The following is an 18,541-nucleotide window of genomic DNA, read 5'->3' on the forward strand; positions in this document are numbered from 1 at the left end:
ATGTGGATGTTACTTTGACACGTACCACCTACCTAAGCATTGTTGCAGACCACATACACCCTTTCATGGCAACAGTATTCCCTGATGGCATTGGCCTCTTTCAGCAGGATAATGCGCCCTGCCACAAAGCAAAAATGGTTCAGGAATGGTTTGAGGAACACAACAATGAGTTCAAGGTGTTGACTTGGCCTCCAAATTCCTCAGATCTCAATCCAATCGAGCATCTGTGGGATGTGCTGGGCAAATAAGTCTGATCCTTGGAGGCCCCACCTCGCAACTTACAGGACTTAAAGGATCTGCTGCTAACGTCTTGGTGCCAGATACCACAGCACACCTTCAGAGGTCTAGTGGAGTCCATGCCACGACGGCTCGGCTGTTTTGGCGGCAAAAGGGGGACCTACATAATATTAGGCAGGTGGTCATAATGTTATGGCTGATCAGTGTATATTGGGGAACTACACTGTTACATAAATATTGATTAATGAAGAACAACAGTTCTTTAGATCATGTTCAGTACACAGAAATGAAGAGAATACAATTTCTTGCCCAGGCATGTCATTGCAAAGAAGCATTCCTGACAACTTGGAGGTACATATCCAGTCAAAGTATAATCTGATGGTATAATAAATTAGGCTGTGAATTCTCTAGTATGTATCTCTTGAGATATGAAGTGGATGTGGCAGCTGGATAGCATTCAGGAGCAATGTCAAACATTTCAATATAAGTAGAATGGACTTTGACATTTGTCAGCTTAAATTTAAGTTTGTGAGTTTAATTACTTTAAAACATCTTGACAAAGTTGTGCAATGTTGTGATACATGGACTTTTTGCTTTAATCATGTTAAATTCTTAATTATTTTACGAGAAAATGTGTTTTTGGTAATCCCCCAAAACCTGACAAAACTATTCAAAAACCAATCTGGTGCAGCAATAAGCTGCTACCAATACATACATAAATAAAAGGAAAAACATGAAGTCTTAACTGTTATACAGTGTTTTTACAGTTGTCAAAAAATAATTGAAAGATATAAAATAGCATGCATCATGATATCTATCCTAAGCTGAGCAGATGGGATATTAAGTAAGATTTTAAGGCATCACATTAAACCAAAGATGACTCCAGAAGGCACAGAAAGTGCTGGAAACATAGTTAAATATTTAGACAGACAGGATTTTTTTCCCCAGAACTCTTTAACTTTAATTAAATTTACATTTGAAGTTCATCTTCATTCAGAACATTAAACTTTTCCTACAATTTAGACAGTGGTGGAATAATGTAGCACTTTATGATAATTACCCATGCCTGTGCTTTTGCTCCTGTGTTTTTAATAGCCCAGTATAATCACCTAGCATGGTGGGCAGAAACATCAGCAAACACATCCATAATATCTTCTTAATTCTAACAAATGCATCAGCTGAGTACACCAAATTAACCTAGGCATATAGTGATCTTATTACTGTTAGGTTTTATTTAAATACATATATTATTTCTTCATGGCATCTGTTCTCTCACGCAGCTGAAATTGTACTGTAAAAGGTTCTGGTCAGCTATAGTTTACCTTGTGGTAGACAAAATTATTATAATTTGGCATATTTCATTATTATCCCATAACTTGATGGGTCCAAACCTCTGCACTAGTCTGATGAGAGAAACCCAGAACACACACATCCTGTGAGATGCACCTTCAGCAATGCAGCTTCTTCTCATTCTGCAAAAACAGAGCGTTTACTGTCAGTCAGAGGACACACACAGGTCTTATCAATCTTTGACAAACCCACCCGCCCTCCCTCCACAAATGATCATTAACAGGGGTCAACTGTGCTTTTCATGCTGGGGACGAACCAACTGACTTCTCCCACTGAGTCCTGGGGGAGCTCTGCACAGTCGGGTAAAGATCTCCGTTTTACTCTTTTCTCATCAAGCCTTAAGGTAATGATTAACATACGTCAGCTTTACAGGACAGAGTAACTGCAAATCAAATTACTTTGTGAAAATGTATGATCTAACCTAGGCCTGAGACAAATTGAAATGTTTGTGACATAGCTGCCAAGTCACAATTCCAAAACTGTGTAGAGAAGCTTTGTGTTTATAATAAGCTTTGACCAGTCAACCTGCCATCATGCCTGGGTTTTTATTTTGCTGTGAGCAGGTGGAGTCAAGTTTTGATTTTTACAAAGGTTATCTGATTGTCAGATACCAATATTTTCTCAAATTCTCAGGAAGCACATCTTTTGTAAACACAAGCATATTTTTGTATTCTATAGAATTTGTTTTGGGGGAAAAATACTGTACTTAATATTTTTCCCTGAATCATCTGAAAAACATTTTTTAGTTTGTTTGTAAAAAAGGATATATTCCGTTGTTAGATAAATAAACAATAAAATGTAATTGTAGGTGTCCTGTTCACTATACCTTTCCATATTTATTAGGTAGTTCAGTTGCATCATTATTGATATAATTATTAATATAAAATTATCCATAATTCTGTAGCCACTTGCATTGTATTCTCTGCTACCTGCTATACACCTTAATATAAAGTTTTAAACTTCTTAACCTTATCATTTTTTGCCTAAGTCATCCGGTTGAATTGCCTGTGACATCATACCGCTGTGACATGGCACACAACATGTGCTGCACGGTGCCTTATGTGATCCTGAATGTGGTCATTGGGGGGAGGATTTGGATTGTCCTTGAAAACAACTAAAAAGCAAGTAGCAGGGGTTATAATTCCCCCTGGCGTGGTTCCCATTGTAGATGATTTATGCTTACATGGCAAATAAACCTGAATTTCGTTAACATTGACATGGTTTTCTCTCCAATTAAACGGAGTGGTGACGTGAAGTACATTTGGCTTCAGGTCAGTAAACATGTATTACAACCTGGCATATTGACAAGTTGCCTACTAAGGGAAAACACTAAAACATACAGCATGTACTAAAGGTTTGAGAAAGAAGGTACAGTGAAACATCCCACAGAATACCATTATTTGCAAGAATCACTGAAGTCTACCCTTGGGAATTATAGGCAGTAGAAAACTGCTTACACCACAAGTCGTTAAATAGTAATGTTTTCTAGAAACCTGCAGTGTGTTCCTAAAAAGCCATCACTAAGCCCTAAACAAGCTCAATGTAATCTGACGTTCCTTAGATTTTTCAGTTTTAATATTGCACATACTTTTCCCCCTACTGGACTTAGGGATGATTATTCAGTGTATACTCTTTGAAAGTTACTATTGGCAGATTCTGGAACAATTTCAGGGATAAATATAAATTATTCATAAACGTACCATTCAAAGTCCTTTTGCTTGCTTCTCTTTAAAAACTTCATGATGGAAATATGTAATGTGTAAATTAGAACACACTGGCAGTCACAGTGACACACTGTATAATATACTTAGACCTGTACCTGAAATGGGGTTGGCTGACCACTGTTTTATCTGATGTGGAGATAAAATCATTGTACTGCACAGGGTTTGTTTTCCATGTAAGCTAACGTTTGAAAGAGGTCAAATTTCACTTCCATCTCGAGCCATGTTTTTGTTTGCTACCATAGATCTCTATTGACATTAGCGTTGCATTGATTTCACCAATATGGCGCATTGTGATGACACATATGTCAGAACCATTATTATACCTCTGTTTCCTCATATTATGGGTCTTTAATAAACAAACTAGATAATCTATCAAGTATTCCACTAGGTAGACAATGAAGTAGATAATACACAAGTGAAGTTTTGTAGCTGCTTAAATGCTATTTTTGTAAATACTAGTAAATTCACATTTCAAATATTGTTTTCTTTAATATACTGCAGACAAAGAGTTTAGATTTATATAAAGATTGTTTTTTTTCATTCTAGTATCATGGGGTTAAAATATAGCATGTTACAATACAAAGCCTTAGAAAGAGCACATTGATTCAAAATGTTCTGAATGTTTTTCCCCCTCATGCTATAATACTGTAGTAGGTCATTTCGAAAGTAATATTTTAAAAATCTAATCCAATTGAGGTTAATTTTGGAAGCATTAATACTGTATTTATAGATCATTCCCATTATAAATGTATCTGTGCTATAGTGACTTACGTCTGAAAAATGTGTATTTTATATTAGCAGCTATAATCTGTTTTCATTTTATTTGTATGAATATTATTTTTGACTATACAGTATTAGCTAAATGGTCCAGATTATTCCAAATTGTGTTTTCTTCTTTGTGCATTAGATGAAAATTTTACAGATTTTTTCAATACTGGTAAATCAGTATAGCACCCTAAACTGTCATACATTAAAAATCTTGTAACAAGGTCTCATTATTTAGATACATTTATAGATAAGAAAGTCAGGCATGTTAAAAATTAAACTGACAATCTATGTATACAATTTGACTTATATTTGTGTTAAGACAAAAATACAAATAACATTTTTTTTTCACAAGCAGTCAGAACTTGTTACGGATAATATTGCTAAGTCTGGTTGCAAACGTAAAATCAGTGTTTTTCTGCCAGTAGAAAATAACTGCATTTATATCACACTGAAAAGACAAAAAAAACAGGAAAACAAGTAAACAACAATGCTTTGTAGAGGCAGCAACCCCTAACTGGATTGCCTAAATTTCATAAACTAATCAATTACATGTAACTGCCATAGATTTGTAATTGTTAATGTCAATATACACTCTTAGATTTTTGGAGACGTACAATCACAACACAAGGTAACATTGTTTTTGTTTGTAGTCTTTCTATGTTTTTGCTTTAAGTCTTCTACAGTAAACAGTAAGCATGTCTGCAACATTCTGAGTTTCTTTGGGTTATGACTTTTTCTTCTAGGTATTTTCACCATCAATAGGAATATTACATACTTGTACTGTGCTAATAATCTTCATGAGGGCATATCTTAAATACCAGTGCTTTCAAGTTCTTCATTATCCAAGCTCAAGTTGGAATCGGACTTGGAGATCATTACGAGTTTTTCCCTGTTAGTATATTGCCTGGTTATCCCCCTATGTGGTTTATCAGCACTGTCTTGCAGGTCTGGGACAATGCTGCTCTCCTGTTCATTTCCTAAAGCTTCCTTGGTGACTTCACTACTGGATGCTGCAAGATCAGAAGACTCAAAGGATTCTCCTCCTAACTCCCCAAGTTTTATGTAGCCCTTACTGTTTGACCGCTCCAGACGGGGACAGCTGAGCCGTCTGCACCTCTCCCCCTGCTGCTCGCTAGCTGTCGATGGACAATCGCCAAGGTCTATGGACTTGGAATAATCAGAAAGGGCGCTGAGGGAAAGGTTGGAGCCCATTTCCCGTCGGCTGGGAGATGGAGGAAGCAACTGGACTTGTGATCCTTGTGGAGATGTCCGCTGAGCCCCCTGCAGGTTAACTGTGCTCTTAAAACTAGCTGATGGATCTTCTGAAGGAAACGCACTGGTTTTAGAAGTCTCCGCTTTGGTTTCAGTGCTGTCACTGTTGGTGCAATCCATTTTAGCCTCTTCAGAGTCACAAGGGGCTGTTTTGTTTTTAGCTTCTTGCGTCTCTTTGTCAGTGCTCACCGACTGCCGGTTGTTTTCCTCTAAAACACAGTTGTTCAGTTTGATCACTGGAAGAGTAAAAGCGTTGATGGAAGAAGTGACAATTGATCTAGTTTCCCACTTTTTTGGCACAGGTGCCCTTTCAGTTGTCCTGGTTTGGTCCCTGTAAATGCTATAGACTGTCTCTGTAAAACTCTGCCTCTCTCTTGAAAGGCTCCGTCGACTTGCTATGGATTGGCGTCTCATTGCTTGAATACTGCCTCCCTGATCTTGTTGCTTGACTGTCCCCGACACTGTAGAAGGCCAAGAGGTCTTGGCTAGCATGGCAGTACTGTAAGATCCACTAGATTTCCGTTCAGCACTTCTTGACTGCACATAGTTGACAAAACCATTGAGTGGTGTACAGTCTTTAGTCCGTAAACTGTGAATATCTATGACTGTGGAGTAAATGTCTCTTAGGTTGATGATTTTAGTCTTTTTGTCTCTATTTTCATGAAGCACAGCATTGGCACAAATGAAAAGGAAAATGCCTATGCCCATTATCAATGGGCCAAATACTTTCAACTTGTCCGAATACAAATATGCTGCCAGAAATTCTGCGAACAAACTTACTGATGGATTAGTGGAGGTGCTGTTGGAGTGACTGTTATTCGGTAAATCTTTGTCAATGTGGTACACATCAAGTCTTTTGCTTGTCTGATTATTAGATTTTGACAATAACTTGTCATGCATGTTTTTGTTACTTGGTAAGTTCTTAGGCAGTTGAACATCTTGAAAAACTGGGCTATGTTTAGGCCAGTATCCCATCACAGCCATGGCTATTCCCACAAGCAGCACTAGTATTCCAATGGCAGCAATCAATCCAGAGATTGAACAGAGCTTCAGTTTTCCCTTAACCACAACCACATCGTTCTTCCTTTTCTTTTTGGCTTTTCTTTTCCGCTTGTTCTGGGCTCGGTTTTTGGATCTGAGGGAATCCTGTCTTCTGGCTGAAATCCGAAGCAGACCTCCAGTTGCTATCATGATCAGTGTTTCACAGCACAGCAGTCACTCATCCTGGAACAGGGAAAACAGAACATTTTAGATTTTCCCTATTACAGCAATATCTATGTCACATTTAATGTACTGCAGCATCAATTTCAATTAATTGTGTTGAAAAGAAGTGTGCTGATACCATCTGTGTTTTTACATTTCAGTCGTGGAGCTGTCATTATATCTGTGGGGAAACCTTTTTCACTTAGACTGTTTGTAGACACTCTAACTAATGATCTCAGCAAGAATAGCTTTTGAAGACACTTATCAAAGCTCATAGCCAAGAAGTGAACACGGTTAGTGAGTTAGCAAGACCATTTTATGTCACTTCTTAAGAATCATTTGCAATGCCATTCCCACTGACTCTGGTTTGGGAGGTCTTTACAGATTGTATGTTTGAATAGTTACCAAATTATTTATCATATTTGAAATAGCAGCAAATGAGAGGATTTGCATTAAATAAGAAATTAAATGACACACAGACAATGTAAGTGTGATTTCAAGTACCAACCAAATATTAATTTCACTGGAGACGCAGTGAGGACTGAGCATGTTCCTCCTTAATTGGATCTGTCCTGCTCTTCTTGAAGAATGCAGATTTCTATAAATAGCACAGTCTCAAATGCTGCACTCTCACTCTGACTTGTTTATTTAATTTGCTTATTTATTAATGCATGGTAAAAGCAATGTCACTTTCACAAACATGTCTGGTAACACATAGAAGAGAGACATCCATTACAGACAGCCTTGAAACCACATGTTTCCTCATGTGACTGAACAGCAGTCAGTTTCTAACAGGACAGTGGAAGACTGCTTTTGAGCATCTGCAATGCATCTTAGGAGAGGCAAGTCTATTTTACCGTTCTATACAAACACAAAAGATGCATGACATTAAAAAGCATACCCAATGCACCCAGTCCTATTTTCAAACTTAATAATTGTATGATGAGGTTTGATTACTGGTAGTACACTTATTTATGCTTAAAGAGGCTTGATTTAAAATGGTTAAACATAATACAGTATGTACATTGTATGCTCTGTTAACATGATTATCAAGTGTCTGCATATATTTTCTGTTACCAAGTTAAATTATTATTATGTGTAGTGGTCTGATTCTCACTTCTCTGAGGAAGCCCTGTAAAATAACATCTGGTAGCTTCTCAAGAATGTTGTGATGCAATAACATTGTTAGACTAGAAGGAATTATGCTAGATTAATTAACAGACCGTGCCGTGTCAACTAAGGAGGGATTATTTTCAAATCTGTACAACTTTCATTCTTTAGATTCCCTTTGGATGCATGCAAGAGAAGGCTTAAAGAAAAAATGTCAGCACTTCTTTTTATGTGGGTGTTTTTGCATGTGGAGAAAACTGAAATAATGGTATTTTCGTAGGTAAGAAACCTTAATGTGGCACTCTAATTCCTAAAGATAGAATCAACGTGTCTTAAATTTTAGAAAGCATTTTCATAACATCATTGGCATTGTGGAAATATACTGCTCAAAAAAATTAAGGGAACACTTAACATTGATTTCTGAACTTGAAGTGTTCCCTTAATTTTTCTGAGCAGTGTATAATAATATCATTCTATTTCTTATAATGGTACTAATATCCTGTTTCCTATATCTTTCACATAAAATAGACTTCATTGGCTGAACCAGTGTTGCACCTATTATCAAGCCAGATCAATTAGATTTGATAATGAAAAAGGTTATATGTGCATGTTAAATTAATTATCAGAACTAAGGGGGAAATGATTACATTTCAAAATGGACACAGGGATATATTTATCTGTAGTTGACTCACCCCTGACTTAATCTTTGAGTACTAACAGCGATTGATTTCAGTAAGTGCTGCTTTGTAAGAATGGATATGAATGTATTAATCATACAATGCATCTTTACAGTGTCTTTCATAACACTCAGCAATGACAAACCATTTCACAATAATGGCAAGCTAAACCACAATTATGTTTTGAATGTACAACCTTTACTGCATTGGAACATTTTCCCCATCTACATCAAAGCCTACAATAATCTAAGCATGCAAATTATTCCAAAGCAGATCTTAAAATGCACTATACTGAATTATTAACGCTATGCCTGATATCAAATACCAACTTAATGGGACTTAACAACAAATAAAAACATTATACTGCACATTTGCACAACAGTTTTTGGGAGCAATGCAACATTTTGAAATTACTTTTACATACTGACAGTACAAAACTGAAAAAGAGCTCTGATAAGAGGATTTACTTAATTCTCTGTGACTGGGTTTCACTACAAAAGCACAACATGGTTAATAATGCAGTACATTGAAGAGAGATGTATGAGACCAGAGGCTTCCCTGCCAGGGATAGCAGAATGACTAATATAATGATGAAACAATCTAGTCATGCCTTATGGTTATAGAGTATAAATACAGGTGACAGTCAAGTGAAAGAGACCATTCTAAGGCAGTCCACCCAGTTGACAATTGCAAGTTAAAAGACTGTTGTATGAGACCATTTGCATTGCATTGCATGTTATTGCAAGTAATGTCAGACTTAAACACTTCTTAAAAAATAAACAATACATGAAAACGGCAAAATTACAATAATTGGAGCCACCATATAAAGTGATGTCTACTGAAACAGACAAGTGATATAAAAATGTCAAACCCTGTACAAATGTATTCTACAAAATGCTAAATTAAGTCAAACAGGGAGCTAAGGCACTAGGGCAAGCTTGGCACCTCATATTTTATTCATTTATAAACAGTGTATTCCTGTTGCAATGAACGAGGAGGAGCCAGGTTTATCTACATTGGCAGTACCTGAAATGTGATGAAAAATGGGTTCTGTATATATAGTGATAGTTGCTGTATTGTATCTTGGCTGGCATTACCACTGTGACTGTACACGAGTGCCAAGAGAAATTCGTCTGTGCATAAAATTATGATAAAGCATCTGCCGCGACTGCTGTTAAACAACAACCACAAAAAAACAAACATCCACAACGAAAACAACTCATCAAGGCTGCCTGCACTTAGTTTCTCATTGTGACAAGGGTTCTCAGTCAGACAAGGCAGAAAGCACAGTTCACAGATACCCAAGGCAACTTTAGTAGAAGCTCTGTGAATGTATGAACAGCTGTGGACATTAGGTGAAAACTGGCATTTCTAAAAGGCATCTTGGAAAGCCGTGATTACTCAGCACCTGGTGTTTTGTCTAATGAAAAGACAATCCCACAACTTGAAGGTAACAAGGAGTGATCAAAGCAGATTTGCACCTTTCTGTCAAACAAGTAGCATATGGTCTGTGAATAGACCATGGAAACAAAGAAGCTGTCTTCTGAAAACGATCGTGGTGGTGATATTGTTCAGGAGATATGGCCTTAGACAATTTTGGCACAGTCTACATGCAGCCATGTTAGCTGAGATGGAAATGGAAATGGTTTATGAGGCACCCAGCATGTAATCTTTGTGTTGGAAATTCCCACAGGCTTTTGAATCCAGTCAAAAACCAGACAAACAGAACTGATGAATACAGTTTTTGTAATTTTATCTGTAAAACTGCAAGTTATTCTCTAATTGGTTTTGATTGTTCTTTACAAACCCTATTATTTGTTTTTGTAATCAATACTAATACATTAGTATTCTCTTTCATTATTAGAAGACAAGTACATGTTCCAGTCATGTGTGAGTGATCCATAGCCCATTACAAACATAGTTGTGTCCACTGCGAGCTGCTACCCCACTGTAATATGAAATTAAATGTGTACTGTGCTGTGATCACAGGAAGTGAGAGGTTATTGCTCCACTGTCTTAAACAGTTTGTCCACCATTGAAGATGTTTCTGTTTTTCTTAATTTGCAATGACATGTTTACACCCATGATAAATAATTATAGTAAGTAAATATAACTGTGTCACATTGTTTTGAAAGTGTCTTATCATTTCTCTTGTAATGCTGGATTGTCTTGACGTTGTTAATGGATTAACTCACTCCTTGGTACATTACTTTTTGATTGCTATACAGCGATGTTGAAATATTGGGTTTAGATTATAGATAGATACTGATGCAAATATAAAGGACAAATAACATTAAATCAGAAGATTTAACTTAAGAACATAAAGTTTACGAATGAGAGGAGGCCATTCCCATCGTGCTCCTTTGGTGTCCATTAATAACTGAGTGATCCAAGGATCCTATCCATTTTTTTTTTTTTTTTTTAATGTTCTTAAATTTTCAGTTTCAGCCACATCGCTGAGGAGTTTGTTCCAGATTGTGATGACTTTCTGTGTGAAGAAGTGTCTCCTGTTTTCTAGAATGCCTTGAAGCCCAATTTCCATTTGTGTCCCTGGGTGCGTGTGTCCCTGCTGATCTGGAAAAGCTCCTCTGGTTTGATGTGGTCCATGACTTTCATGATTTTGAAGACTTTAATCAAGTCCCCACGTAGTCTCCTCTGTTCCAGGGTGAAAAGGTTCAGTTCCCTCAGTCTCTCAGTAGGACTTTCCCTTCAAACCTGGAATAAGTCTGGTTGCTCTCCTCTGAACTGCCTCTAGAGCCGCGATATCTTTCTTGAAGTGTGGAGCCCAGAACTGCCCACAGTATCCAGATGAGCTCTAACTAGTGCATTGTACAGTCTGAACATTATTGCCCTTGTTCTCAATTCTACACTTTGACCTATTTCCTATCATTCACAAGCCTTATATACCTGAACTACAATAATAATTCACACAATTGAATACATCCATGTCTAAATATATTCCATCGCTATTTGATCAAGATTCTGGTCAAGGAATGGTGTATGTCTGAAAATATTAATGATTTAGTTATAAACCGGAAAGCAACAGAAAGGAACATGATCTATATTCTACCAACTTGCTCTGACAATGGTAACATTTAAGCAAACATCTGGTGCTGCTATTGCTATTGCAAAGCCTACCTGAGGCAATAGTAACCTTTGATGAATGCCTTTCATTATCACAAATGTTGCGTGTAGGGAGTTACACTTTATGATCCAGGTCAGATTAGATCTCTGCTCACTGCATTGCTGTCTTCACGTTTGAAAATAATTCCAGTGACTCTTTGACTTTTCAGAAAAAGTAGTAAAGACTGGCTGTCTATGTGAACATTTCAATTCACTCTAGAAGCTATAATTCATGTATAAGGAATGCTTCACTAGATTCTGATATTGGTATAATATTTCAAATCTTTGTTGTTAGTTCAGCAGTTGTAAAGTATAGGTGTCATGAAATAGTTAACAATCTCCTGTTTCATGACTGTATTATCAGAGTCTCACAACTGTGCTGGTTCAGTAACCCATTGTGTAAACCTTGGTGTGGAATTAAATAAATCACAGTCTGTGATACTATCAGATATAGTCAAAGGGTTATCTGGTGAGTTGTGACCACTACAGAGCAGAAACGTATCAATGACAATGAGACGTCTATATCACGGGAGTACATTAAATCTCATTGCACTGCTACACCTATACCTTACAACTGTCAAAGGCAGCATGTTTGGGTTAATGGAACAACTCTATTCACAAGTTTAATCAGTGAGCAGATTCTGTCTTCTGCTCCCTGTGAAAGATAAATAAATACTACTTTTAAAATTGCCCAGCTCTACAAACAAAAAACATATTTGTTTTACTGTCCTTGCATAAATCATGTATTAATTATACCATTTCAACTAAAAATTGATATGTATTTAACAAAGAAGGAAAATGTTCAAAGACTGCTGATTTAAGCAGGACCATTTCCATACATAATCCATTTATCAGTGCTGCTCAGTCAGAACTACATTCCATTCCATTTTAAACCATAATGGATCTCTTAGTCTTAAGGACAAATAATTGTGAGAAGAATTACGTGCAAACTTTGCAAAACTTGTATAATACAGCATTTAGACAGAATTTCACTTCACCATCCAACTAGAATTTAAATATGCATAGAATTAATGTTTACACACTTGGATCTTGTAACATATGCTTTATCATTGAAACATGTGTGTTCATATACAATTACCATTACTGCTATTAACTCTATCATGCAACCGTTTTTGGCAGTCCTCAACCTTTGTGCTGCTTAAACACTTCTCAGTGTTTATACCTTTCTCTGACTCTGGAAAGCACTCTGGGGTAATCTGTTAGGAATGTGCTATACCAAATAAAACTTTTATTGAATTAAATATTAATAATATCCAATATTTATACAAGTAGTCACAGTGGAAGTGTGCTTTGGGCTATTCCTCTGTAAAATGCACTGGTAGCATGAAAACATAATGTCCCTATACTACCAGATAATTATGTATCTTCAACTATTGAAATGTTGAATGCACATAGCAACTATAGCAGCATTAAATCTTTGCTCTGAACATCTACACATTCTCTGTTGCAGACTGGTTGGCGTTTGGAACTGTTTCACAATGGACTGCTGTTTGACATTGGCAGCTATAGGGCAATATGTTTCTGTCCATGGTGCTGAACTCTTTGTTGAGCACCTTTGAAGGCATGTCCACCAATAGAACCCAAATACTACTGTCATTGTTTTGTGTTGGTTTTGCACCAATAACATCCATGCACTGCATTAGTTACAATTCAATTATTCCAATATCACCATAACATTGTCAAGCAGTTCTTACTGGGTTGTATGACTGCATAAAGAGTTAAAAGCCTTGTTGCAATGTATTCCTTTGTCAAATCTAAGCTTATTACTGCTGTGTTTCAAATAACCAATGTGAAAAAGACTGATTTTCAACATCCCTCAAATAACAAATTTCAAGTTTGAAACATAGTCCTTTTCAAGTTACAGAATAAACCTGGTGAAAGCTCTTATTATCATCACAGGGACCTATTTATTCCCCCACACAGCTTGACTCCACTGCAGGACATCTGACAGCTGTTTCTTGCAAGGGGCAAAGGCTAGGGGGTATGTTTAGATGATCTCCAGATCCACATTCTTAGAGTAAATGCATTCATCACACTCATCTTTTAGTTGCTTAAAAAATGGTGCTAAAGGCTAAAGTCACATTCCTCTTTTTGTGTATTTATCTGCTGACACTTTTATGATTCAATCTTTATGGAATAGGGGTCAGTGAATGGGGATTTAGGTTCTTAATCTCCAGAGAATTAACTGATTTCCAAGAGATGCAAAAATGAATGTACCACAGTGCAATAACATATATTAAAACACAAAGATGTTAAAAAAAACACACACACACAGAGACATAACATTACACAAGTAAACAGATATGTACGTAAGAAAGAATGCCTGTGTATTCTGCAGTAAATATTTTTCTGGTGCCAAACAATACACAGAAACATGCTTACACAGAGTGTTGGCATATTTCTTGGTTCTGTATCAGTGTTTTCTGGAAAGTGAGTTTTCTGGGAAACTTCCATGGGTACCAGTCAATTTCAGCCTTGTCTTCAGTCTTCAGTTGGGTTCGTATCAATTGATTAGCTGGGCCTTGGCAAAGTTGCAATGTGCTTTCTGTTATGTTAAGGGGACATTATCTTGCGGTTCTTGTGGACATGATCACATGTTCTGCCACATTTGTGTCAGTTTCAGGGCTCAGTTTCCATGCTAATTTTTAAAGCACAACATGTTTATTTTGTTAACTGAGGCTGTAAAATATGTACATGAATGACTGCCGCTTGGAATCACTTTAATGATGATTTAATTATCACATTATCTCTTTAATGTGACTTTAATCACAGTATGCTTTCTGGTAATTTCCACCATCAACCCTTTGGACAATTATGTTTCTACCTTCAATCTATCACATTTCATAATCCTCCAGTCGTTGCATGGTTGTTTGTAACTGAATTTTCCTTGTACTTGATCTGAAGGCTCATGCTTGCCATACTTGAATATCAGGGCGAGCCTATTTTCCAAATCTATGAATCAGACACTTGGCTTAGATACCATATATCACTCAACTCCTGAGAGGAAACCACTGCAAAAGAACAAACTCTGAACATGTATCCCTTTGGGGGAAAAAGGTGTTATATTTCAAACATATTTGCAGCAATAGATACTCATTTGACTTCAAGTAACAAAGCATAGTCCATTTACAGAATGAATAAGTGACAAACATTTGTACAATCAATTATTCATATTAATTGCATCTGCATTTTTCCTGCAAGATATTGTTTAGTGTGTACTGCAGTGACTAATATTATCATAAATCATTTGGTGAATATTGACATTACATACATGTATCCATTGGATTGGTAATGTTATAGGCCTACTGTATATAAATAATGAATTTACGACAATGACCAACTGTGTATAGCATATCCGTGGGACATGTGTACAAGGCAATATCTCTGTGCAGTATGATTCATAACTAATTAGTAATCCATTTAAAAACAAGTTTTAGGTGAAAGGGGTAAAACAGGGAGTATATAATCTTATCGCTTTCCATGGCAATGCGTTTCTAGCACTCGAGGTACAGTCGTTTCTATATTGTACTTTAAAATAAACTAGACAGTATAAAAACGATGGGGGGGAAAAGACAGGCACGTTAGAGATCATTTCAAACTGCACAATTTGTTTTTATATAATTGTGAATGTACTCAAAGTCATGAAAAAAAGCCTGATATTGCATGACTTTAAAAGCAATTAATTCGCAGTCAATTATAACGTAGCTGACGCTGCCAGAACCGGTAGTGTTGACTTATATATTATTACAAACATATTATTAGAACTTATATATTATTACAAAATACACGATAAACCAGATGTGCATTTGCTGCTACATCTTCTGCTGTTTTGTTTTTAGCCAAATGCAAAAGATAAATAAATGTGATCAGTCCTTTAAAAACGAGAAGGCAAAATGATGTTGTTTCTGGACACATTGATACAAATTCTCCAGTAAGTATCTTCATGTGCAATGTAGTTTTGGGAAATAAATGCTGTACTTTTTTTTTTTTTTTGCTCCCCTTTTTCCACAAAGGAACGAGTCCCATAATTAAAAAATATTGCTTGGTGTTTTGTGAAGACACAACATTGACAAGTTGAATGGGGATTATGTATTTAAACTAACATGTGGGCCTTACAGATTGAACAGGAATGCGATTTAGAGCACTTGTGGAGGATTGATGAAGACAAGAGCACATTTCTATATAAATAGATATATGCATGTATACATACAATCATAACGCTTACATTAACAAAGCTGATATGCACTTACAACAACCTGTCTTTTCTCTCTCTCTATCTAGCTCTTTCTTATCTATCTATCCATATGTATGAATGTATGTCTATATGTATACTATGCATACATATAGCCATCTGCCCATTTAAGACTGATGGATTAATTGAAGGAAATTCACACATGTAATTACGTAACGTCGTGCTCCATTGTGTCTGAAGTATGTCTATTCATTGACTCTTAGCAAGAACCCATCCCATTTATGAAAATGAATCAGTGTAGAAATACACAAATATAATATCAAAACTCGTTTATTCCGGTTTTAGCATCAGACAACAGTTCCAACTGGTCCTCAGGACAAAACAACAAAAAAAAGCCAAGGGCTGTTGTCAGTCTCCATTACTCTTGAAATGGCAGCACTTACATTACAATGAATGAATAAACTTACCGAGGAAGACGCGAACAAGTCAACGATCGTGGGAAAGAAAAAAAAAATACAGGTATCCCTGGGATTGCAGTGATCAGCAGAAAGTTTCCTCCTTCCAGCGCGGACATGGCATGCAGCTGAAGACAACTCTGCGCTGGGGTGGTGGACCTCCCATAACTCCAGTGCCCTGAGCTGTAGCCTTCCCTAAAGCAGGAACCATCCAGCTCTCTAGTGCTGAGGCCAGGCTGCAAGTTGTAGTTCCCATCGGTGGACCCTCATGGCCCCGGTGCCCGACTCTCCCGGGGATGCTGTGGCTTCTCCGCGGCGCCCCGGTCCCGCTGCCCGGCGTCGCTGTGCGCGGAGTGCGCGGTGGAGAGTTGTGTTGAGCGGCAGCGGCGGCGGCGGCGGCAGGCAGGGGTGCTGATGGTGCTGATGGTGCTGATGGTGCTGATGGTGATGTTACCCTGAATCCCGACTGTTGCTATGACACCACAGCAGTGACAGGCAGAAATGGCTGCAGGATGTGAATAATTGCTTTCTTAACTCTCCTTTAGTAGCGAAGCCCCCTCTTCTTTGTCCAAGTCTGGGTGAACGCTCCTCCGGCAGCGGAAAGCAGGGCTTCCCAAACTGAGAGCGCAGGTGTGGAAATCATACAGACGTATTGAGCAATCTGCATGGCAACTGCATTACTCAATGGAAAAAAAAACTACATTTGCTTTCACCTGGGTCCTTCCCGAGTATATCGCCTCTTTCCAGTCATACTAGAGGCTATATAACCAGAACTAATAATTGCGTAAAAATATTTCAGGCATCCCTGTTTGAGGAGTCTAAACTGTAAGGCAAAGCATAATCCATTACCCGAAACGCTTTCTAACCATACAGAAGGATATACACAAAGTTGGTTCTCCTAAATGATGACATGGCGACAAACTTGGCTCATCTAGTGTTAAACAGCCACATGGATAATGAAATCGGTTGGAGTGAGTGTCTTACCCGAAACAGCTCCAAGAGCGACCACGCTGCCTCCAAAAGCTACACTGCGATTATTTCCACTGGATGTGAAGCTGGATCTGGAAATAAACCTGCCAACTGCGTGGGCTTTGACCATATCCCACTGGGGGGTGGGGGGGGGGAGGCGGCAATGCACATTTCCGCTCGGAGGGCAATCGTGTGAACCATCCCCTACAGCTGCACCGACAACTTTCATATAACCCAACAGTACTGTCAGCGATACACATCGGAGATATGTTGCATGTGTTTTTTTCTTTTCCTTGAATGAGTACTTTTCTAATTGGAGACTACCTAGATAACAGATTCAATTGCATATTCGTTTACAGATGCAGCCCCTGATCAAAACAAACCAAGCACCCAAACACAAATTGAATATCGGTGTCATTATTTACAGCAATGCATATACAGTGAAAACAGATCCCTAGAATAATGGTAACTGGCATTCATTCCAGGGTAATTCTTCATAGGCACTTCGTTAAAACAGCATTGTGCAAACTAATGTGTAATGCAATTTCTGACCACAAATTGAATATAAGACACAAAGCTTTCATCTACCCAGAATTGTATGAAATATGCTTGCAATATGGGTAGGCTGGGGTTATATTTGTGGATAGAGACAGCATGTGTGATTTTCACAGAGTCCTGCTGATGGTGAAAACACAATAGCTCTGATAGATCCACAACAAAGGTTTAAGATAAGGATTCCAGGGGGATCCCCAATACTCTTCTTGAAATAATTTTAATTAGAAGCAGTTTTCAGCCCACCCTCAGCACTCTGAAGTCTTATATTCTGACATAAGGATTTGATGGCAGACAACCTGTCTCAATCATGCATCCTCCTGTGAACAGATCACAAAGTACTGCCTTTTGATAGGTTCAGCTTGGCACAAAATACTCTTCCGGCCCAAACAGTCATTACTACGCTCTTCCTTCCCCAAAAATTAATAAATTGTCAAAGTGCTCTTATTCTGGCCATGAAGAAAGAACCTTTTACAACCTGGCAACCATTTTGCTTTACTTATGCTCTGTACAGCATGTCTAGTCCTTCACTTCGGCACTAATAGCACGTCAGACTTCAGTCCTCTCAGAGGAGTACTCTCTTCTCTTCACTACAAATCTCACACTATTCATCCGTCACATGCTGCACAAGTTCTACTGCAGCGACTTACTAAAGAGTAAGGACCGCAGACTCACTTTTTGTGGGTTATGTGTTGTTTGATATTTTTGGTACTATATTTATTACAAACAAAACAACACAATTGTCTTATTGCTTTTTCTGTACACACCATCTAGGTATACATGTTCAAACTAACACTGTTTGTAATAGAGAGAAGCAGTTTTCAAATGTACTCCCCAGGATTCCAACGTACTATAATAATGTAGTGACTTTGACTTCTCAGCCTTCAA

The 18,541-nt window shown here is 37.6% G+C and overlaps 1 protein-coding gene across 2 annotated transcripts; it reads right to left on the reverse strand.

Moving 5' to 3' along the window:
• Positions 1-751: 751 nt before the first annotated feature.
• tmem200ca (transmembrane protein 200C, genome duplicate a) lies at positions 752-17,180 on the reverse strand. 2 transcript variants are annotated; one of them, XM_066718682.1, is made up of 2 exons: positions 17,117-17,180; positions 752-6,575 (listed from the first exon to the last, which is right to left on the reverse strand). In XM_066718682.1, the coding sequence occupies exon 2, from the start codon at positions 6,540-6,542 to the stop codon at positions 4,890-4,892; it is 1,653 nt and encodes a 550-aa protein (XP_066574779.1). In that variant the 5' UTR covers positions 6,543-6,575; positions 17,117-17,180; the 3' UTR covers positions 752-4,889. The 2 variants fall into 2 exon arrangements, with proteins under 2 accessions (XP_066574779.1, XP_066574770.1); XM_066718673.1 differs by lacking the exon at positions 17,117-17,180 and adding an exon at positions 16,145-17,106.
• Between the last annotated feature and the right edge of the window lie 1,361 nt (positions 17,181-18,541).

The sequence above is a fragment of the Amia ocellicauda genome, chromosome 2 (assembly GCF_036373705.1).
Source record: "Amia ocellicauda isolate fAmiCal2 chromosome 2, fAmiCal2.hap1, whole genome shotgun sequence".
NCBI lineage: Eukaryota > Metazoa > Chordata > Actinopteri > Amiiformes > Amiidae > Amia > Amia ocellicauda.

What these genes read in the sequence shown, in the direction of transcription:
- tmem200ca (XM_066718682.1), bottom strand. Translation starts at nt 6,542, where the DNA reads ATGATAGCAACTGGAGGTCTGCTTCGGATTTCAGCCAGAAGACAGGAT.